Source organism: Salvelinus alpinus, chromosome 17, assembly GCF_045679555.1.
Source record: "Salvelinus alpinus chromosome 17, SLU_Salpinus.1, whole genome shotgun sequence".
Taxonomy (NCBI): Eukaryota; Metazoa; Chordata; class Actinopteri; order Salmoniformes; family Salmonidae; genus Salvelinus; species Salvelinus alpinus.
The window spans coordinates 54,411,965-54,437,218 of NC_092102.1; the positions used below are offsets into that span (position 1 = coordinate 54,411,965).

At 40.9% G+C, this 25,254-nt stretch overlaps 1 protein-coding gene across 1 annotated transcript in view; it reads right to left on the bottom strand.

Annotated features, from left to right (window-relative positions):
- Positions 1–22,004: 22,004 nt before the first annotated feature.
- Positions 22,005–25,254, bottom strand: part of ikbkg (inhibitor of nuclear factor kappa B kinase regulatory subunit gamma) — a 50,077-nt gene continuing 46,827 nt past the window's right edge. Inside the window, exon 14 of the mRNA XM_071349419.1 lies at positions 22,005–24,180. Within this exon, the coding sequence (XP_071205520.1) occupies positions 24,020–24,180 (161 nt within the window). The 3' untranslated portion in view covers positions 22,005–24,019. The remainder of the gene's footprint in view (positions 24,181–25,254) is intronic.

Genomic DNA, 25,254 nt, shown 5'->3' on the forward strand with positions numbered 1-25,254 from the left:
CTATAGTCTTCTTGACCTACACATGGATTACATTCTATAGTCTTCTTGACCTACACATGGATTACATTCTATAGTCTTCCTGACCTACACATTGATTACATGCTATAGTCTTCTTGACCAACACATGGATTACATTCTATAGTCTTCCTGACCTACACATTGATTACATTCTATAGTCTTCTTGACCAACACATGGATTACATTCTATAGTCTTAATGACCTACACATGGATTACATTCTATAGTCTTCCTGACCTACACATTGATTACATGCTATAGTCTTCTTGACCTACACATGGATTACATTCTATAGTCTTCTTGACCTACACATGGATTACATTCTATAGTCTTCCTGACCTACACATGGATTACATTCTATAGTCTTCTTGACCTACACATGGATTACATTATAGTCTTCTTGACCTACACATGGATTACATTTTAGTCTTCTTGACCTACACATTGATTACATTCTATAGTCTTCTTGACCTACACATGGATTACATTTTAGTCTTCTTGACCTACACATGGATTACATTCTATAGTCTTCTTGACCTACACATGGATTACATTCTATAGTCTTCTTGACCTACACATGGATTACATTCTATAGTCTTCCTGACCTACACATGGATTACATTCTATAGTCTTCTTGATCTACAATTGGATTACATTCTATAGTCTTAATGACCTAACCTACACATGGATTACATTCTATAGTCTTCCTGACCTACACATTGATTACATTCTATAGTCTTCTTGACCTACACATGGATTACATTCTATAGTCTTAATGGCCTACACATGGATTACATTCTATAGTCTTCCTGACCTACACATTGATTACATTCTATAGTCTTCCTGACCTACACATTGATTACATTCTATAGTCTTCTTGACCAACACATGGATTACATTCTATAGTCTTCTTGACCTACACATGGATTACATTCTATAGTCTTCCTGACCTACACATTGATTACATTCTATAGTCTTCTTGACCAACACATGGATTACATTCTATAGTCTTCTTGACCTACACATGGATTACATTCTATAGTCTTCTTGACCTACACATGGATTACATTCTATAGTCTTCCTGACCTACACATTGATTACATGCTATAGTCTTCTTGACCAACACATGGATTACATTCTATAGTCTTCCTGACCTACACATTGATTACATTCTATAGTCTTCTTGACCAACACATGGATTACATTCTATAGTCTTAATGACCTACACATGGATTACATTCTATAGTCTTCCTGACCTACACATTGATTACATGCTATAGTCTTCTTGACCTACACATGGATTACATTCTATAGTCTTCTTGACCTACACATGGATTACATTCTATAGTCTTCCTGACCTACACATGGATTACATTCTATAGTCTTCTTGACCTACACATGGATTACATTATAGTCTTCTTGACCTACACATGGATTACATTTTAGTCTTCTTGACCTACACATTGATTACATTCTATAGTCTTCTTGACCTACACATGGATTACATTTTAGTCTTCTTGACCTACACATGGATTACATTCTATAGTCTTCTTGACCTACACATGGATTACATTCTATAGTCTTCTTGACCTACACATGGATTACATTCTATAGTCTTCCTGACCTACACATGGATTACATTCTATAGTCTTCTTGATCTACAATTGGATTACATTCTATAGTCTTAATGACCTAACCTACACATGGATTACATTCTATAGTCTTCCTGACCTACACATTGATTACATTCTATAGTCTTCTTGACCTACACATGGATTACATTCTATAGTCTTAATGGCCTACACATGGATTACATTCTATAGTCTTCCTGACCTACACATTGATTACATTCTATAGTCTTCCTGACCTACACATTGATTACATTCTATAGTCTTCTTGACCAACACATGGATTACATTCTATAGTCTTCTTGACCTACACATGGATTACATTCTATAGTCTTCCTGACCTACACATTGATTACATTCTATAGTCTTCTTGACCAACACATGGATTACATTCTATAGTCTTCTTGACCTACACATGGATTACATTCTATAGTCTTCTTGACCTACACATGGATTACATTCTATAGTCTTCCTGACCTACACATGGATTACATTCTATAGTCTTCTTGACCAACACATGGATTACATTCTATAGTCTTAATGACCTAACCTACACATGGATTACATTCTATAGTCTTCTTGACCTACACATGGATTACATTCTATAGTCTTCCTGACCTACACATGGATTACATTCTATAGTCTTCTTGACCTACACATGGATTACATTCTATAGTCTTCTTGACCTACACATGGATTACATTCTATAGTCTTCCTGACCTACACATTGATTACATGCTATAGTCTTCTTGACCAACACATGGATTACATTCTATAGTCTTCCTGACCTACACATTGATTACATTCTATAGTCTTCTTGACCAACACATGGATTACATTCTATAGTCTTAATGACCTACACATGGATTACATTCTATAGTCTTCCTGACCTACACATTGATTACATGCTATAGTCTTCTTGACCTACACATGGATTACATTCTATAGTCTTCTTGACCTACACATGGATTACATTCTATAGTCTTCCTGACCTACACATGGATTACATTCTATAGTCTTCTTGACCTACACATGGATTACATTATAGTCTTCTTGACCTACACATGGATTACATTTTAGTCTTCTTGACCTACACATTGATTACATTCTATAGTCTTCTTGACCTACACATGGATTACATTTTAGTCTTCTTGACCTACACATGGATTACATTCTATAGTCTTCTTGACCTACACATGGATTACATTCTATAGTCTTCTTGACCTACACATGGATTACATTCTATAGTCTTCCTGACCTACACATGGATTACATTCTATAGTCTTCTTGATCTACACATGGATTACATTCTATAGTCTTAATGACCTAACCTACACATGGATTACATTCTATAGTCTTCCTGACCTACACATTGATTACATTCTATAGTCTTCTTGACCTACACATGGATTACATTCTATAGTCTTCCTGACCTACACATTGATTACATGCTATAGTCTTCTTGACCTACACATGGATTACATTCTATAGTCTTCTTGACCTACACATGGATTACATTCTATAGTCTTCCTGACCTACACATGGATTACATTCTATAGTCTTCTTGACCTACACATGGATTACATTATAGTCTTCTTGACCTACACATGGATTACATTTTAGTCTTCTTGACCTACACATTGATTACATTCTATAGTCTTCTTGACCTACACATGGATTACATTTTAGTCTTCTTGACCTACACATGGATTACATTCTATAGTCTTCTTGACCTACACATGGATTACATTCTATAGTCTTCTTGACCTACACATGGATTACATTCTATAGTCTTCCTGACCTACACATGGATTACATTCTATAGTCTTCTTGATCTACACATGGATTACATTCTATAGTCTTAATGACCTAACCTACACATGGATTACATTCTATAGTCTTCCTGACCTACACATTGATTACATTCTATAGTCTTCTTGACCTACACATGGATTACATTCTATAGTCTTAATGGCCTACACATGGATTACATTCTATAGTCTTCCTGACCTACACATTGATTACATTCTATAGTCTTCCTGACCTACACATTGATTACATTCTATAGTCTTCTTGACCAACACATGGATTACATTCTATAGTCTTCTTGACCTACACATGGATTAAATTCTATAGTCTTCCTGACCTACACATTGATTACATTCTATAGTCTTCTTGACCAACACATGGATTACATTCTATAGTCTTCTTGACCTACACATGGATTACATTCTATAGTCTTCTTGACCTACACATGTATTACATTCTATAGTCTTCCTGACCTACACATTGATTACATTCTATAGTCTTCTTGACCAACACATGGATTACATTCTATAGTCTTCCTGACCTACACATTGATTACATTCTATAGTCTTCTTGACCAACACATGGATTACATTCTATAGTCTTAATGACCTAACCTACACATGGATTACATTCTATAGTCTTCTTGACCTACACATGGATTACATTCTATAGTCTTCCTGACCTACACATGGATTACATTCTATAGTCTTCTTGACCTACACATGGATTACATTCTATAGTCTTCTTGACCTACACATGGATTACATTCTATAGTCTTCCTGACCTACACATTGATTACATGCTATAGTCTTCTTGACCAACACATGGATTACATTCTATAGTCTTCCTGACCTACACATTGATTACATTCTATAGTCTTCTTGACCAACACATGGATTACATTCTATAGTCTTAATGACCTACACATGGATTACATTCTATAGTCTTCCTGACCTACACATTGATTACATGCTATAGTCTTCTTGACCTACACATGGATTACATTCTATAGTCTTCTTGACCTACACATGGATTACATTCTATAGTCTTCCTGACCTACACATGGATTACATTCTATAGTCTTCTTGACCTACACATGGATTACATTATAGTCTTCTTGACCTACACATGGATTACATTTTAGTCTTCTTGACCTACACATTGATTACATTCTATAGTCTTCTTGACCTACACATGGATTACATTTTAGTCTTCTTGACCTACACATGGATTACATTCTATAGTCTTCTTGACCTACACATGGATTACATTCTATAGTCTTCTTGACCTACACATGGATTACATTCTATAGTCTTCCTGACCTACACATGGATTACATTCTATAGTCTTCTTGATCTACAATTGGATTACATTCTATAGTCTTAATGACCTAACCTACACATGGATTACATTCTATAGTCTTCCTGACCTACACATTGATTACATTCTATAGTCTTCTTGACCTACACATGGATTACATTCTATAGTCTTAATGGCCTACACATGGATTACATTCTATAGTCTTCCTGACCTACACATTGATTACATTCTATAGTCTTCCTGACCTACACATTGATTACATTCTATAGTCTTCTTGACCAACACATGGATTACATTCTATAGTCTTCTTGACCTACACATGGATTACATTCTATAGTCTTCCTGACCTACACATTGATTACATTCTATAGTCTTCTTGACCAACACATGGATTACATTCTATAGTCTTCTTGACCTACACATGGATTACATTCTATAGTCTTCTTGACCTACACATGGATTACATTCTATAGTCTTCCTGACCTACACATTGATTACATTCTATAGTCTTCTTGACCAACACATGGATTACATTCTATAGTCTTAATGACCTAACCTACACATGGATTACATTCTATAGTCTTCTTGACCTACACATGGATTACATTCTATAGTCTTCCTGACCTACACATGGATTACATTCTATAGTCTTCTTGACCTACACATGGATTACATTCTATAGTCTTCTTGACCTACACATGGATTACATTCTATAGTCTTCCTGACCTACACATTGATTACATGCTATAGTCTTCTTGACCAACACATGGATTACATTCTATAGTCTTCCTGACCTACACATTGATTACATTCTATAGTCTTCTTGACCAACACATGGATTACATTCTATAGTCTTAATGACCTACACATGGATTACATTCTATAGTCTTCCTGACCTACACATTGATTACATGCTATAGTCTTCTTGACCTACACATGGATTACATTCTATAGTCTTCTTGACCTACACATGGATTACATTCTATAGTCTTCCTGACCTACACATGGATTACATTCTATAGTCTTCTTGACCTACACATGGATTACATTATAGTCTTCTTGACCTACACATGGATTACATTCTATAGTCTTCTTGATCTACACATGGATTACATTCTATAGTCTTAATGACCTAACCTACACATGGATTACATTCTATAGTCTTCCTGACCTACACATTGATTACATTCTATAGTCTTCTTGACCTACACATGGATTACATTCTATAGTCTTAATGGCCTACACATGGATTACATTCTATAGTCTTCCTGACCTACACATTGATTACATTCTATAGTCTTCCTGACCTACACATTGATTACATTCTATAGTCTTCTTGACCAACACATGGATTACATTCTATAGTCTTCTTGACCTACACATGGATTAAATTCTATAGTCTTCCTGACCTACACATTGATTACATTCTATAGTCTTCTTGACCAACACATGGATTACATTCTATAGTCTTCTTGACCTACACATGGATTACATTCTATAGTCTTCTTGACCTACACATGTATTACATTCTATAGTCTTCCTGACCTACACATTGATTACATTCTATAGTCTTCTTGACCAACACATGGATTACATTCTATAGTCTTCCTGACCTACACATTGATTACATTCTATAGTCTTCTTGACCAACACATGGATTACATTCTATAGTCTTAATGACCTAACCTACACATGGATTACATTCTATAGTCTTCTTGACCTACACATGGATTACATTCTATAGTCTTCCTGACCTACACATGGATTACATTCTATAGTCTTCTTGACCTACACATGGATTACATTCTATAGTCTTCCTGACCTACACATTGATTACATGCTATAGTCTTCTTGACCAACACATGGATTACATTCTATAGTCTTCCTGACCTACACATTGATTACATTCTATAGTCTTCTTGACCAACACATGGATTACATTCTATAGTCTTAATGACCTACACATGGATTACATTCTATAGTCTTCCTGACCTACACATTGATTACATGCTATAGTCTTCTTGACCTACACATGGATTACATTCTATAGTCTTCTTGACCTACACATGGATTACATTCTATAGTCTTCCTGACCTACACATGGATTACATTCTATAGTCTTCTTGACCTACACATGGATTACATTATAGTCTTCTTGACCTACACATGGATTACATTTTAGTCTTCTTGACCTACACATTGATTACATTCTATAGTCTTCTTGACCTACACATGGATTACATTTTAGTCTTCTTGACCTACACATGGATTACATTCTATAGTCTTCTTGACCTACACATGGATTACATTCTATAGTCTTCTTGACCTACACATGGATTACATTCTATAGTCTTCCTGACCTACACATGGATTACATTCTATAGTCTTCTTGATCTACAATTGGATTACATTCTATAGTCTTAATGACCTAACCTACACATGGATTACATTCTATAGTCTTCCTGACCTACACATTGATTACATTCTATAGTCTTCTTGACCTACACATGGATTACATTCTATAGTCTTAATGGCCTACACATGGATTACATTCTATAGTCTTCCTGACCTACACATTGATTACATTCTATAGTCTTCCTGACCTACACATTGATTACATTCTATAGTCTTCTTGACCAACACATGGATTACATTCTATAGTCTTCTTGACCTACACATGGATTACATTCTATAGTCTTCCTGACCTACACATTGATTACATTCTATAGTCTTCTTGACCAACACATGGATTACATTCTATAGTCTTCTTGACCTACACATGGATTACATTCTATAGTCTTCTTGACCTACACATGGATTACATTCTATAGTCTTCCTGACCTACACATTGATTACATTCTATAGTCTTCTTGACCAACACATGGATTACATTCTATAGTCTTAATGACCTAACCTACACATGGATTACATTCTATAGTCTTCTTGACCTACACATGGATTACATTCTATAGTCTTCCTGACCTACACATGGATTACATTCTATAGTCTTCTTGACCTACACATGGATTACATTCTATAGTCTTCTTGACCTACACATGGATTACATTCTATAGTCTTCCTGACCTACACATTGATTACATGCTATAGTCTTCTTGACCAACACATGGATTACATTCTATAGTCTTCCTGACCTACACATTGATTACATTCTATAGTCTTCTTGACCAACACATGGATTACATTCTATAGTCTTAATGACCTACACATGGATTACATTCTATAGTCTTCCTGACCTACACATTGATTACATGCTATAGTCTTCTTGACCTACACATGGATTACATTCTATAGTCTTCTTGACCTACACATGGATTACATTCTATAGTCTTCCTGACCTACACATGGATTACATTCTATAGTCTTCTTGACCTACACATGGATTACATTATAGTCTTCTTGACCTACACATGGATTACATTTTAGTCTTCTTGACCTACACATTGATTACATTCTATAGTCTTCTTGACCTACACATGGATTACATTTTAGTCTTCTTGACCTACACATGGATTACATTCTATAGTCTTCTTGACCTACACATGGATTACATTATAGTCTTCTTGACCTACACATGGATTACATTTAATCTTCTTAACCTACACATTGATTACATTCTATAGTCATCCTGACCTACACATGGATTACATTCTATAGTCTTCTTGACCTACACATGGATTACATTATAGTCTTCTTGACCTACACATTGATTACATTTTAGTCTTCTTGACCTACACATTGATTACATTCTATAGTCTTCCTGACCTACACATGGATTACATTCTATAGTCTTCTTGACCTACACATGGATTACATTCTATAGTCTTCTTGACCTACACATGGATTACATTCTATAGTCTTCTTGACCTACACATGGATTACATTCTATAGTCTTAATGACCTACACATGGATTACATTCTATAGTCTTCCTGACCTACACATGGATTACATTCTATAGTCTTCTTGACCTACACATGGATTACATTCTATAGTCTTCTTGACCTACACATGGATTACATTCTATAGTCTTCCTGACCTACACATGGATTACATTCTATAGTCTTCTTGACCTACACATGGATTAAATTCTATAGTCTTCTTGACCTACACATGGATTACATTTTAGTCTTCTTGACCTACACATGGATTACATTCTATAGTCTTCCTGACCTACACATTGATTACATTCTATAGTCTTCTTGACCAACACATTGATTACATTCTATAGTCTTCCTGACCTACACATGGATTACATTCTATAATCTTCTTGACCTACACATGGATTACATTCTATAGTCTTCTTGACCTACACATGGATTACATTCTATAGTCTTCTTGACCTACACATGGATTACATTCTATAGTCTTAATGACCTACACATGGATTACATTCTATAGTCTTAATGACCTACACATGGATTACATTCTATAGTCTTAATGACCTACACATGGATTACATTCTATAGTCTTCTTGACCTACACATTGATTACATTCTATAGTCTTCTTGACCTACACATGGATTACATTCTATAGTCTTCTTGACCTACACATGGATTACATTTTATAGTCTTAATGACCTACACATGGATTACATTCTATAATCTCCTTGACCTACACATGGATTACATTCTATAGTCTTAATGACCTACACATGGATTACATTCTATAGTCTTCTTGACCTACACATGGATTACATTCTATAGTCTTCTTGACCTACACATTGATTACATTCTATAGTCTTCTTGACCTACACATGGATTACATTCTATAGTCTTCTTGACCTACACATGGATTACATTCTATAGTCTTCTTGACCTACACATGGATTACATTCTATAGTCTTCTTGACCTACACATGGATTACATTCTATAGTCTTCTTGACCTACACATGGATTACATTCTATAGTCTTCTTGACCTACACATGGATTACATTCTATAGTGAGTGATGCATGCGGCTACATTTTTTTCTTCTGTAGATCATTTTCAGAACGCAATCACATTATGTTTGACAGCTTTATTGCTTTCTCCATGTTTTTGAAATATATATGCCTTTAAATGACCTTTTACAGACTACTACAAACGAGGCTACACTTGTGGCAGCACCTATTCCTGTGGCCCCCCATCTTCTGCACCACTTCTTGTGGCCCCCCATCTTCTGCACCACTTCCTGTGGCCCCCCATCTTCTGCACCACTTCCTGTGGCCCACCTCCACCTATACCACTTCCTGTGGCCTCCCCTCCACCTATACCACTTCCTGTGGCCTCCCCTCCACCTATACCACTTCCTGTGGCCTCCCCTCCACCTATACCACTTCCTGTGGCATCCCCTCCACCTATACCACTTCCTGTGGCATCCCCTCCACCATTCCCTGAGGCTTATCGTCCACCTTCACCACACTCTTCTGTTGATGATGGTGATGACAACGAGTAAGTCATCCCTGTAAATAATTCAATGTCTTGTTATTACAGATGAATTGTGGGAAGTATCTGAGCTTTGTTATTCTGAATGTCTCTTTTAGTGTTGACCTCCAAACACTGCTGAAGTTAATGAGATGCCAACTAAATTAACACGATGAGGGACAACGTTTATGATTGTGCAATGAGAGGCTTTAAGAGAGCCCGCTTTAATCTGGATGCAACAATATACATGGCTTTTAGGGATGCTGACTGAAAAGGGGCAGCTGGTGAGGGTGGTCCCTCAAGAGAATTTCTCCGGCTGCTAATGAGGGCCATCCATTCCTCTGCAATATTTGAGGGACCTGATTGGCAAAAATGCCTTTCTTGCAACTCTCAAGGTGAGTTACACTTTTACATCAACAAAGACACGTTTGTTTATGGCAATATTTATGACTTGAGTAAGACATTTGATTTTTGTATGTAATGTGTCCTTTATTTACTGTTTTGTCTTCTGTGTGACAGCACTCTATGATGGCGTATACAAGCAGGTGGGCCGCATGCTTGCTGTCTGTCTGGTACATGGGGGTGTAGAGCCACATTTCTTCAGAGAGGCTATACAGGCCTACAACCTCCTGTGCCAGAACTGAAAGAAATTGTGGAATATGACTTCAGAGAGAAGTTGGAGAAGGTAACTAACTTTATACTGGGATGGATGTTATGTTACTGTTAATTTGCACTAAGTTTGAAAAAAAATTGGATTGTCGTTCATGAGCACTTTTCCACATGGATTTGGTTTATTTTTGTTGACAGTCAATCTTTAAGGGTAGTGATAGTCCGTTTATTGTTTTGCTAATTTGTCCCAAAACACAGTTCAATAAACAATCTAAGATCCAGTTAGCACAAACTGTTGACGAGGCGCAGGAAGCGGTCATGCTGGGTCCAGTGCGATACATTCGTACGTTGGAGAGGGATGCCCTGGTGGAGTCAGACACAAAGTTCTACTTAGAAAGCAGGATACGGGATGCTCTTGAGTAGTGACTTTCCATATATCTAAGGAATCTCAAGTTTAGTTAAATTCTTCAGGACAAATTCATAGATTTTTTTTTTACTTTATAGATTCAAAGAGGGTCTGGAGTGTCTTGGTCTCCTGCCTTACATGAAGACACTCAAGCCTCTTCAGAGAGGTGTTCATCTACGCTGAGAAACCTCTTTTGGTCAAAGACATATCTTCCCTCTTCAAAGCAGAGCGCTCCCCACCTGGTACCAATCAAAGAGCAATAGAGAGAAGAGTCACATTTCTGGAGGGACAGGCTTCTGGAGGTGGAAGGTTAGATGCAAAACCATGATCATTGAAGTAACACGGACCACATCAGTAAAACATCACCTACTCACTCTCACAACTGTGGGACAGCTTTTTATAGCCTTATTCCTCCATGGGCCCCCCCCAAGAATGTAATAGCTATAATTAAATCCCAAACGACTTTCACTTAGAGTATTGTGTTACTTATGGACTTTAATGTCCCCCCCCCTTCCCTTTTTTCAGTGGGGAACACATACCCTTTAACCATGGAGAAGGTTTTCATTTTCCCTTCAGGGGGCTTCAGCATTCCTAGGCTGGGATTGCCAGTGGAGCCACAGCTACAGTTCTCTCTGCTACCGCACGGCAAGCGGAACCGGAGCACCAAGTCTAGGTCCAAGAGGCTTCTAAACAGATTCTACCCCCCCAAGCCACCTGAACATCTAGTCAAAATGGCTACCCAGACTCTTTACTGCTACTCTATCTATGCATAGTCACTTTAATATCTCTACCTACTATGTATATATTAACTCGACTAACCGGTGCCCCCACACATTCTCTGTACCGGTATCCCCTGTATATAACCTCGTTATTGTTATTTCACTGATGCTGTTTAATTATTTTATTTTCTTGTAACTGCATTGTTGGTTAAGGGCTTGTAAATAATTAATTTAAGGGGAATTATCCAAAACGTTTATTGCATGACCACCTAGTGAGTTCAGAATACTGCAGCCAATGTTGATGTGTCCCAAAATAATTTATATTCTGAAAGTTTCCGACAGGGTTGTCCATCAGCAACATAAAGTTGTGTAGCGAACGTTTTCAAAAACAACCAACCAGAATCAGTAATACAGAATGCAGCTTTAATATTTAAATGTATGATTTCTTAGAGTGGGTAAATTGAGCATTATACAAAGTAGTTAAGTTATGGATGTCAAGGGACTATGTTACAATATGTGCTACGTTACCATAAATATGGACATTTAATTTACATGTGTAATGGCAATAAGACACTGTAGTAGGTACACAGGTCGCGGTGCAGCAAGTTTGAGGGTAGTGGAGAAGCACAAGTGGGACTTTGAGTGAAGTAACTGAGGGCAGAAAAGGATATCAGGGTGCCCAGGAACTTGCTGATCATCTCCATGTCAATGTACAGTAGATGGGAGAAGGGTGAAGTATCACCATCTACTTTGTTTTGTTTACGCTGAGACTGTTGTCCTGTCACCATTATGTCAGGTCCCACAGCTCCTTCATGTACTCATGTGTACCATGGTAGTGTCGGGTCCCACAGATCCTTCATGTACTCACGTGTTGCTGTGCGTTTTGTTGCTGTGCGTTTTGCTGCCAACTTTACTTTGCTAGCTGACAACTTTACGTTTTTTTGTTTGTTTTGTTTTTGTTTTTAATTACCGTTTATATTTTTAGTTTTTCCATCGCAACTTTTTTCCCTCATTCAACTTTTTCACTCCGGACGCTTTATCTGGACATGGTTTGTCAACACCTTCAACAGCCGAAGCTAAGTAGTAACTTTAACATGATGTCTTCTAATTGCAGTCGCTGTACTCATAATATACAGGAGAACGATCGCCTTACGGCGAGAATAGCTGTGCTACAAGCCCAGCTTCAGACGCAATCGTTAGGCAAGGGTAATTTCAGTGTAGGAAAGGAAGAAACAGCGTCTGTGCCACCAGTAAGTACAGATAGTAACGTTAGTATAAACCCCCCCGCACAGTCCCCGCAGCCGGACAACTTTCTCATGGCTTCTGGAGGGAAATGCTGTTGGAATGCTCAACCGGTGTCGCTCATTCAGCCGACAGAAACTTTCAACCGGTTTTCCCCACTATGTAGCGAGTCTGAGTCTGAGGCCGAGTCTTCTCTTGTCTCTACTCCTCCCGTTACGGGGTCTGAGACGCCGAAGGCTCCCACCATTAGCTCTGACAAATTGAAAACCCTAGTCATTGGCGACTCCATTACCCGCAGTATTAGACTTAAAGCGAATCACCCAGCGATCATACACTGTTTACCAGGGGGCAGGGCTACCGACGTTAAGGCTAATCTAAAGATGGTGCTGGCTAAAGCTAAATCTGGCGAGTGTAGAGAGTATAGAGATATTGTTATCCACGTCGGCACCAACGATGTTAGGATGAAACAGTCAGAGGTCACCAAGTGCAACATAGCTTCAGCGTGTAAATCAGCTAGAAAGATGTGTCGGCATCGAGTAATTGTCTCTGGCCCCCTCCCAGTTAGGGGGAGTGACGAGCTCTACAGCAGAGTCTCAGCACTCAATCGCTGGTTGAAAACTGTTTTCTGCCCCTCCCAAAAGATAAAATTTGTAGATAATTGGCCCTCTTTCTGGGACTCACCCACAAACAGGACCAAGCCTGACCTGCTGAAGAGTGACGGACTCCATCCTAGCTGGAGGGGTGCTCTCATCTTATCTACCAACATAGACAGGGCTCTAACTCCTCTAGCCCCACAATGAAATAGGGTGCAGGCCAGGCAGCAGGCTGTTAGCCAACCTGCCAGCTTAGTGGAGTCTGCCAATAGCACAGTCAGTGTAGTCAGCTCAGCCATACCCATTGAGACTGTGTCTGTGCCTCGACCTAGGTTGGGCAAAACTAAATATGGTGGTGTTCGCCTTAGCAATCTTATTAGGATAAAGACCTCCTCCATTCCTGCCATTATTGAAAGAGATCGTGATACCTCACATCTCAAAATAGGGTTACTTAATGTTAGATCCCTCACTTCAAAGGCAGTCATAGTCAATGAACTAATCACTGATCATAATCTTGATGTGATTGGCCTGACTGAAACATGGCTTAAGCCTGATGAATTTACTGTGTTAAATGAGGCCTCACCTCCTGGTTACACTAGTGACCATATCCCCCGTGCATCCCGCAAAGGCGGAGGTGTTGCTAACATTTACGATAGCAAATTTCAATTTACAAAAAAAAAAATGGCGTTTTCGTCTTTTGAGCTTCTAGTCATGAAATCTATGCAGCCTACTCAATCACTTTATATAGCTACTGCTTACAGGCCTCCTGGGCCATACACAGCGTTCCTCTCTGAGTTTCCTGAATTCCTATCAGACCTTGTAGTCATAGCAGATCATATTCTAATTTTTGGTGATTTTAATATTCACATGGAGAAGTCCACAGACCCACTCCAAAAGTCTTTCGGAGCCATCATCGACTCAGTGGGTTTTGTCCAACATGTCTCTGGACCTACTCACTGCCACAGTCATACTCTGGACCTAGTTTTGTCCCATGGAATAAATGTTGTAGATCTTAATGTTTTTCCACATAATCCTGGACTATCGGACCACCATTTTATTACGTTTGCAATCGCAACAAATAATCTGCTCAGACCCCAACCAAGGAGCATCAAAAGTCGTGCTATAAATTCTCAGACAACACAAAAATTCCTTGATGCCCTTCCAGACTCCTTCTGCCTACCCAAGGACGTCAGAGGACAAAAATCAGTTAACCACCTAACTGAGGAACTCAATTTAACCTTGCGCAATACCCTAGATGCAGTTGCACCCCTAAAAACGAAAAAGATTTGTCATAAGAAACTAGCTCCCTGGTATACAGAAAATACCCGAGCTTTGAAGCAAGCTTCCAGGAAATTGGAACGGAAATGGCGCCACACCAAACTGGAAGTCTTCCGACTAGCTTGGAAAGACAGTACCGTGCAGTACCGAAGAGCCCTCACTGCTGCTCGATCATCCTACTTTTCCAACTTAATCGAGGAAAATAAGAACAATCCAAAATTTCTTTTTGATACTGTTGCGAAACTAACTAAAAAGCAGCATTCCCCAAGAGAGGATGGCTTTCACTTCAGCAGTAATAAATTCATGAACTTCTTTGAGGAAAAGATCATGACCATTAGAAAGCAAATTACGGACTCCTCTTTGAATCTGCGTATTCCTCCAGGGCTTAGCTGTCCTGGATCTGCACAGCTCTGCGAGGGCCTGGGATCGGGAGAGACACTTAAGTGTTTTAGTACTATATCTCTTGACACAATGATGAAAATAATCATGGCCTCTAAACCTTCAAGCTGCATACTGGATCCTATTCCTACTAAACTGCTGAAGGAGCTGCTTCCTGTGCTTGGCCCTCCTATGTTGAACATAATAAACAGCTCTCTATCCACCGGATGTGTACCAAACTCACTAAAAGTGGCAGTGATAAAGCCTCTCTTGAAAAAGCCAAACCTTGACCCGGAAAATATAAAAAACTATCGGCCTATATCGAATCTTCCATTCCTCTCAAAAATTTTAGAAAAAGCTGTTGCGCAGCAACTCACTGCCTTTCTGAAGACAAACAATGTATACGAAATGCTTCAGTCTGGTTTTAGACCCCATCATAGCACTGAGACTGCACTTGTGAAGGTGGTAAATGACCTTTTAATGGCGTCAGACTGAGGCTCTGCATCTGTCCTCGTGCTACTAGACCTTAGTGCTGCCTTTGACACCATCGATCACCACATTCTTTTGGAGAGACTGGAAACCCAAATTGGTCTACACGGACAAGTTCTGGCCTGGTTTAGATCTTAGCTGTCGGAAAGATATCAGTTTGTCTCTGTGAATGGTCTGTCCTCTGACAAATCAACTGTACATTTCGGTGTTCCTCAAGGTTCCGTTTTAGGACCACTATTGTTTTCACTATATATTTTACCTCTTGGGGATGTTATTCGAAAACATAATGTTAACTTTCACTGCTATGCGGATGACACACAGCTGTACATTTCAATGAAACATGGTGAAGCCCCAAAATTGCCCTCCCTTGAAGCCTGTGTTTCAGACATAAGGAAGTGGATGGCTGCAAACTTTCTACTTTTAAACTCGGACAAAACAGAGATGCTTGTTCTAGGTCCCAAGAAACAAAGAGATCTTCTGTTAAATCTGACAATTCATCTTGATGGTTGTAAAGTCGTCTCAAATAAAACTGTGAAGGACCTCGGCGTTACTCTTGACCCTGATCTCTCTTTTGACGAACATATCAAGACTGTTTCAAGGACAGCTTTTTTCCATCTACGTAACATTGCAAAAATCAGAAATTTTCTGTCCAAAAATGATGCAGAAAAATTAATCCATGCATTTGTTACTTCTAGGTTAGACTACTGCAATGCTCTACTTTCCGGCTACCCGGATAAAGCACTAAATAAACTTCAGTTAGTGCTAAATACGGCTGCTAGAATCCTGACTAGAACCAAGAAATTTGATCATATTACTCCAGTGCTAGCTTCCCTACACTGGCTTCCTGTTAAGGCAAGGGCTGATTTCAAGGTTTTACTGTTAACCTATAAAGCGTTACATGGGCTTGCTCCTTCCTATCTTTCCGAGTTGGTCCTGCCGTACATACCAATACGTACGCTACGGTCACAAGACGCAGGCCTCCTAATTGTCCCTAGAATTTCTAAGCAAACAGCGGGAGGCAGGGCTTTCTCCTATAGATCTCCATTTTTATGGAATAGTCTGCCTACCCATGTGAGAGACGCAGACTCGGTCTCAACCTTTAAGTCTTTACTGAAGACTTATCTCTTCAGTAGGTCATATGATTGAGTGTAGTCTGGCCCAGGAGTGTGAGGGTGAACGGAAAGGCTCTGGAGCAACGAACCGCCCTTGCTGTCTCTGCCAGGCCGGTTCCCCTCTCTCCACTGGGATTCTCTGCCTCTAACCCTGTTACAGGGGCTGAGTCACTGGCTTGCTGGTGCTCTTTCATGCCGTCCCTAGGAGGGGTGCGTCACTTGAGTGGGTTGAATTACTGACGTGATCTTCCTGTCTGGGTTGGCGACCCCCCCCCCTTGGTTTGTGCTGTGGTGGAGACCTTTGTGGGCTATACTCGGCCTTGTCTCAGGATTGTAAGTTGGTGGTTGAGGATTTCCCTCTAGTGGTGCGGGGGCTGTGCTTTGGCAAAGTGGGTGGGGTTATATCCTTCCTGTTTGGCCCTGTCCGGGGGTTTCTTCGGATGGGGCCACAGTGTCTCCTGACCGCTCCTGTCTCAGCCTCCAGTATTTATGCTGCAGTAGTTTATGTGTCGGGGGGCTAGGGTCAGTTGGTTACCTGGAGTACTTCTCCTGTCTTATCCAGTGTCCTGTGTGAATTTAAGTATGCTCTCTCTAATTCTCTCGTTCTCTCTTTCTCTCTGAGAACCTGAGCCCTAGGACCATACGTCAGGACTACCGGGCATGATGACACCTTGCTGTCCCCAGTCCGCCTGGCCTTGCTGCTATTCCAGTTTCAACTGTTCTGCCTGCGGTTACGGAACCCCTACCTGTCCCAGACCTGCTGTTTTCAACTCTTAATGATCGGCTATGAAAAGCCAACTGAGATTTATTCCTGATTATTATTTGACCATGCTTGTCATTTATGAACATTTTGAAAATCTTGGCTCTCTCTAATTTTCTCCTTCTCTCTTTCTTTCTCTCGGAGGACCTGAGCCCTAGGACCATACGTCGGGACTACCGGCCGTGGTGACTCCTTGCTGTCCCCAGTCCGCCTGGCCTTGCTGCTATTCCAGTTTCAACTGTTCTGCCTGCGGTTATGGAACCCCTACCTGTCCCAGACCTGCTGTTTTCAACTCTTAATGATCGGCTATGAAAAGCCAACTGAGATTTATTCCTGATTATTATTTGACCATGCTTGTCATTTATGAACATTTTGAAAATCTTGGCTCTCTCTAATTTTCTCCTTCTCTCTTTCTTTCTCTCGGAGGACCTGGGCCCTAGGACCATGCGTCGGGACTGCCGCCCGTGGTGACTCCTTGCTGTCCCCAGTCCGCCTGGCCTTGCTGCTATTCCAGTTTCAGCTGTTCTGCCTGCGGTTATGGAACCGCCACCTGTCCCAGACCTGTTGTTTTTCAACTCTTGATGATCGGCTATGAAAAGCCAACTGAAAATTATTCATGATTATTATTTGACCATGCTTGTCACTTATGAACATTTTTGAACATCTTGGCATAGTTCTGTTATAATCTCCACCCGGCACAGCCAGAAGAGGACTGGCCACCCCTCATAGCCTGGTTCCTCTCTAGGTTTCTTCCTAGGTTTTGGCCTTTCTAGGGAGTTTTTCCTAGCCACCGTGCTTCTACACCTGCATTACTAGCTGTTTGGGGTTTTAGGCTGGGTGTCTGTACAGCACTTCGAGATATTAGCTGATGTACGAAGGGCTATATAAAATAAAATTGATTGATTGATTGATGTGTACCATGGTAGTGTCGGGTCCCACAGCTCCTTCATGTACTCATGTGTACCATGGTAGTGTCGGGTCCATTCTGGGGATACACCTTCTTATAATGTAAAAAATCTAAATGTGTTATTACAGGGTTTACGCCCTGAGTCTACCAGTTTGTGGGTAAGGATGGCGTTGAAAGCAAAGCTATAAAATAAAATGCACTCTGACGTATGTAAAAATGTATAATTGACATTTATTGGGACAATAGGCAAACTGAAGTTGTACATACTGTAGCACAATCTATTGTTCCAGTTTTTTTTTTATATCGATATCGACTGGGCTGCAGTGGAGACGGTAAGAAGCTTCGATATCATGGGGACCTAACGTCCTTTCCTGGTACACCCACACAGACACTGCAGTCAAATGCCAACCAGCGGCTCTCCGTCCTACGGTGGCGGAAGACGTTTTGCCTGACGTCAAACATTAACAAAAGTGTCTGGAAAAATGTAAACGGAAACCATAAGAGCAGATTCTTTTGTCATCTTTACTGGCAGTTTAAACATTTCTAATTGTAGTCCCTTTCAATTGATTCATTGACTCCAAGAACCATAGATTGTCTGTAGTTCGTAACATTAACACAACTGACAGGCGTTGCTTGACTGTAGATTGGGAAACATGTTTTAATAACATTAGATATGTGATTGGGCTTAATGTTGCATACCTTATCGTGTTGTGCATACACGCCAACCAGGTGAGAATCACCTGAATTAACTGTGATACTTGATGAATCAGGTCTTCTCTGCTGCTTTATCAGCCTCCCCCTTTGCCCACTCCATGGTTCCCTTCTGCAAGACACAGTTGTGTGAAAATAAAGCGGAAGGAATGGGAACCCTATTCCTTTGAAGCAGTATTGGCTATATGCCTGAAGTTATTTTACCCTAATAAGCTTCGATGGAATATATTCAAAAGTGAACGTGCACATGTAACGTTACAGGTTAGCAAAGGTTTTACAAGGATGTCACTAGCCAAATTTGCTTTGTGAGCTTTTCTGTGTCTTCATGCTAATCTCGAGCTAGCGCGGCTAATGCTAACATTTAACTGAAAGCCAGTCAGGCTGAAGAAGTTGCCTACCTTAATAAGTTGTTTTGCTTAAATACAAGGCTTTGTGCTAAAAACGTGTCCTGCTTCAGTACCAGCCGATAAGTCACATTTAGGTAGCTTGTCTTCCTTAAGTCAATGATAAAGCAAAATCAAGACAATAGTCCAAAAATTGAGAACTACCAGGATTTTGAGCATCTCCGTTGTCTAATCTATGTATATGCCTGGCCCTGTATGCAAGCAACAATCTTGCTAGTATGTAAGTTAATTTACCTTGATAGTATTAACACAGTCCAATGTGTTTCCGTGGCTGTTATAGTTTACATGTTTTTCAGCTTGGCTTTTAATAAAACCCAAGACGGTTCCGTTCCCTGCGGCCAGCAGAATGACCGGGGAAAGTTTGAGGCTATGTGATATAATATGGCCGGGGTTCGAGGCTACCGACGTTAGCTAAATGTAGCTAGCAAAATCTCTGATTTAGGGTGTGCTAAGCACCGCTGATCCTGGTGCTAGATTAATGTTAGCTGCATTTTATAGCCAGTGATGAGAAACAGATCATTCCACTGTAAACTAGCTGATAAACTTTACGATTCAGTAACAACACATTTCAAAGACAAAACCGTTCCCTTGTAAAGGTTCAAACTCTGCTTGCAGTGGGAAAGGAAGTTCCTTCAAACTGTGAAAGCTGGTTGAAAGGAGGAAATAGGGAAATTGGCTCGTAAAATGAGCATATTAAGGAACGGGTTAAGTTAGCGTGTGTAGGTGTATATTTAGCAGCAGCAGGCGTTAACTTGACTTGTGCAGCCGTTTATTTAGCACTTGTTGAATCGCCTGCAAGCACATTTGACCCATGTAGACGTCCATTTAACACGTGAAGACGTCCATTTAACGCGTGAAGACGTCCATTTAACGCGTGAAGACGTTCATTTAACGCGTGCACCTGTTTACTTTACACACGTAGCATTAAAAAGATCGCGTTTTGACCACGTGCTTTATGACCCAAACGGCGCTCCATACTCTCCTGCATGTCGCACCCTACACTCCACTGTCTGTTCAATGCAGGTACACAGCTTGCCGCTGCTCTATCTATTGATGAACTCATTTCATGTAAAACAAAATAAACGATTTCAGAGGTTCAGAAAGGAACGATATAAACCGTTATTATTTTTTGTTTCGAACCGGTTCAGAACTTTATTTTGCTGGTAGGAACAGTGGGACGGAATGGGGGGGGGGAAATGGTTCTGTTCACAACGAAATGATTGGAAAATAATTTGGTCCAACCGCCCTAACTTTTAAATAATGAGTTTCGATAAGCATATCATGCAATGGTCTTTGTAAATGTTTATTATATGTTTTTCTCGTTTCAAAGTAACATGACGATGTGATCGATGACGGCCGAAGCATATTTTGAAACCATGACCATGTTGTTGCAGAATGCCAGATCCTGCTGATTTGGCCGCGATGCCAGTGTTTTCATTGATGCAAAGTTGTTTTCAAACACCGAATCTCACCTGGAGACACAATTTATGAATTTAATGAAATGTATTTTGTTTATAGCACCTGCACTGTAGCTCCGCAGGTAGGGTCGTGATTTGGGATCAGACCGCAAGATCGATTCCTGCCAATGGTTGATAAAAGATTTCCTGTGAAACGCCGTTTTCCCATCATTGTTCAAATATCTAGTTTTATTTAGTTGAGCCTATAATCATTTCTCTTCAGCATCCTAAATAATAGCACAGATGCAAAGTATGAAAACAATAGTGAACCTGGAGCCAAAAAGGGTAAGCAGGATGTGGGATACGAACCACCCAGTCTAACTACCTTTCCATTGTGCCCACAACGTTTTGATGGATGCAACGAGTCTATATAAACAAACACGATAATATTTCATTCTGACCAGCAGATGTCACTGTGTTCAAAGCTCAGAGTAATGAGCCGTTGTTGGGTTGGTGAAACCGCCAAAGGGTTTAGAAACCCTGGGTTTTCCATCCCTGATTTCACATTGTTTAATCAACCACCTCACTTTTTCTTCTAGATTTGATTTGTATATTTTGGATTAAACCACATACTAAATACAGCAAAACAATGTTATATCTTTCTGTGGAAATGAGGATTTGACCTCCCATATGTGAGTCAGAGTGGTCTCATCCCAGTGCCCCATCATGCACTCAGCTCAGGTAAAGCAGGGAACTGGAAAACTATTTGGGAGCCAAAACATATTCATTAAAACCTTCCGAAGCTTTGTGATATGTCAATATTTCTATATTTATTACGTCTCCAATACAACAATTTAAAACACTCTGTACATGAAATACCTAGAATTACAGACAATATTCACACAAATGGCCATGGTGAATTATCAAGCGCTCACATTCAGACACCACAGGGCGGTATTCAATTTGTTGCAAAACGTTTCCTAACTTGAAGCAAACAGAACAAAACGGGGCGGGACCTACCTGAATTTGTCCAATAGAAACTTGTTTTGCTCTGTTTGCTTCAGTTTGGTTCTTAAACGGTTTCCGTAATGAATACACCCCTGGTACACAGGGTCAGGGGTTGGAGGTCAGAAGACTCATTTACACTTTCAGTCTGAGAGGGATAGCAGGAAGGAGGGATGTGGAGGGATAGCAGGAAGGAGGGATGTGGAGGGATAGCAGGAAGGAGGGATGTGGAGGGATAGCAGGAAGGAGGGATGTGGAGGGATAGCAGGAAGGAGGGATGTGGAGGGATAGCAGGAAGGAGGGATGTGGAGGGATAGCAGGAAGGAGGGATGTGGAGGGATAGCAGGAAGGAGGGATGTGGAGGGATAGCAGGAAGGAGGGATGTGGAGGGATAGCAGGAAGGAGGGATGTGGAGGGATAGCAGGAAGGAGGGATGTGGAGGGATAGCAGGAAGGAGGGATGTGGAGGGATAGCAGGAAGGAGGGATGTGGAGGGAGAGAGAGATAGCAGGAAGGAGGGATGTGGAGGGAGAGAGGGATAGCAGGAAGGAGGGATGTGGAGGGATAGCAGGAAGGAGGGATGTGGAGGGAGAGAGAGATAGCAGGAAGGAGGGATGTGGAGGGAGAGAGGGATAGCAGGAAGGAGGGATGTGGAGGGAGAGAGGGATAGCAGGAAGGAGGGATGTGGAGGGATAGCAGGAAGGAGGGATGTGGAGGGAGAGAGGGATAGCAGGAAGGAGGGATGTGGAGGGATAGCAGGAAGGAGGGATGTGGAGGGAGAGAGAGATAGCAGGAAGGAGGGATGTGGAGGGATAGCAGGAAGGAGGGATGTGGAGGGATAGCAGGAAGGAGGGATGTGGAGGGATAGCAGGAAGGAGGGATGTGGATGGATAGCAGGAAGGAGGGATGTGGAGGGAGAGAGAGAGAGAGAAAGAGATATATTGATATGGAGAGAGAGATATATTGATATGGAGAGAGAGAGAAAGAGATATATTGATATGGAGAGAGAGAGAGAGAGATATATTGATATGGAGAGAGAGATATATTGATATGGAGAGAGAGAGAAAGAGATATATTGATATGGAGAGAGAGAGAAAGAGATATATTGATATGGAGAGAGAGATATATTGATATGGAGAGAGAGAGAAAGAGATATATTGATATGGAGAGAGAGATATATTGATATGGAGAGAGAGAGAAAGAGATATATTGATATGGAGAGAGAGAGAGGGAGAGATTGATCGGCAGGTAGCCTAGTGGTTAGAGCGTAGAGGGGGCAGGGTAGCCTAGTGGTTAGAGTGTAGAGGGGGCAGGGTAGCCTAGTGGTTAGAGTGTAGAGGGGGCAGGGTAGCCTAGTGGTTAGAGTGTAGAGGAGGCAGGTAGCCTAGTGGTTAGAGCGTTGGACTTGTAACTGAAAGGTTGCTAGAACCAATCCCCCGAGCTGACAAGGTAAAAATCTGTCGTTCTGCCCCTGAACAAGGCAGTTAACCCACTGTTCCTAGGCTGTCATTGTAAATAAGAATGTGTTCTTAACTGACTTGCCTAGTTAAATAAATAAAATATGGAGAGATTGATATGGAGTGAGGGAGGGAGGGAGGGAGGTGTGAGTGTGGGGGAGGACTGTAGAGAGGGAGAGAGATGAGAAGGAGAGAGGTCTATGACAATGACGTCATCATGCTGATGATCTACTGTCGTTTCAGCCCCCCCCCACATCTGTGTGTGTGTTTCTAGGTGTGTGTGTGTGTGTGTGTGTGTGTGTGTGTGTGTGTGTGTGTGTGTGTGTGTGTGTGTGTGTGTGTGTGTGTGTGTGTGTGTTACTGGATACAGTCCATGACGTGTATCTGCAGTGTGTCCATGTCGGGGGCTTGGTACTGGCACTTTGGACAGCGGTAGTCAGGAAGCTCTTCAGCCCCGCCTCCAGCCACTCCCTCTGCAGACAATCCCACGCTGCGGGAGGAGGAGTTAAAGGCACTCCCTGCAGATGAGAGAGACAGAAATTACTGCATTTATTCCAAAAAGCCAAAGGAAAAAGTACTCAGTTAGTTGTATTATTTACTACCAGAGAGAGAAAGAGCTAGCTAGCTATCTGGCCCTAACAGAGAGTATATAGTGGCAGAATACCTGACCACTGTGACTGACCCAAACTTAAGGAAAGCTTTGACTATGTACAGACTCAGTGAGCATAGCCTTGCTATTGAGAAAGGCCGCCGTAGGCAGACCTGGCTCTCAAGAGAAGACAGGCTATGTGCACACTGCCCACAAAATGAGGTGGAAACTGAGCTGCACTTCCTAACCTCCTGCCCAATGTATGACCATATTAGAGAGACATATTCCCCTCAAATTACACAGATCTACAAAGAACTCGGGAAAATAACTATTTTTGTTTCAACATCCCTCCCTCTCCTCACCCCTCTCCTCCCCCCTCTTCCCCCTCTCCCCACCCCTCTTCCTCCTCCTCCTCCTCACTTCTTCAGTAGTATCTCAGAAGCTCCTTTACTGTACAGTCTGAAGGATCCGTCTCGTTGCTGCACCACCGTGGACATGGACTTACGCACCGAGTTAAACGTATGATGTTTACTGTACATGTTTTACTGTTTATTTAACTTGTGTTTAATATCTAGTTCACTTGCTTTGGCAATGTAGTCATGTGTTTCCCATGACAATAAAGCCCTTAAATTGAAATAGAAATTGAGAGAGAGAGATTCCCAAAGACTGGAGGCCTTCAGTCTATTTGAAATGATGAGCTCTTCTTACATTCATCATTTTATGTTTATTCAAATACTTTTCATTCCAATCATATGGTTTGGTTTCAATACTTCAAAACCAATCGGTAGGTCCAGGTAGTCAGGAAAATGTGTTGGTTAAATGGTGATTTTAATGAATAGGAGCGGAGTGGTTGGAAAGGACACGGCTCCAGGAGAGATGAGCTCTTCTCACATGCTCTGACCTGGTTGGGGGGGGGGGGGGGTGTACCTGGTTTGAAGGGGGCGTGTACCTGGTTTGGAGGGGGCGTGTACGTGGTTGGGGGTGGGGGTGTACCTGGTGTTGG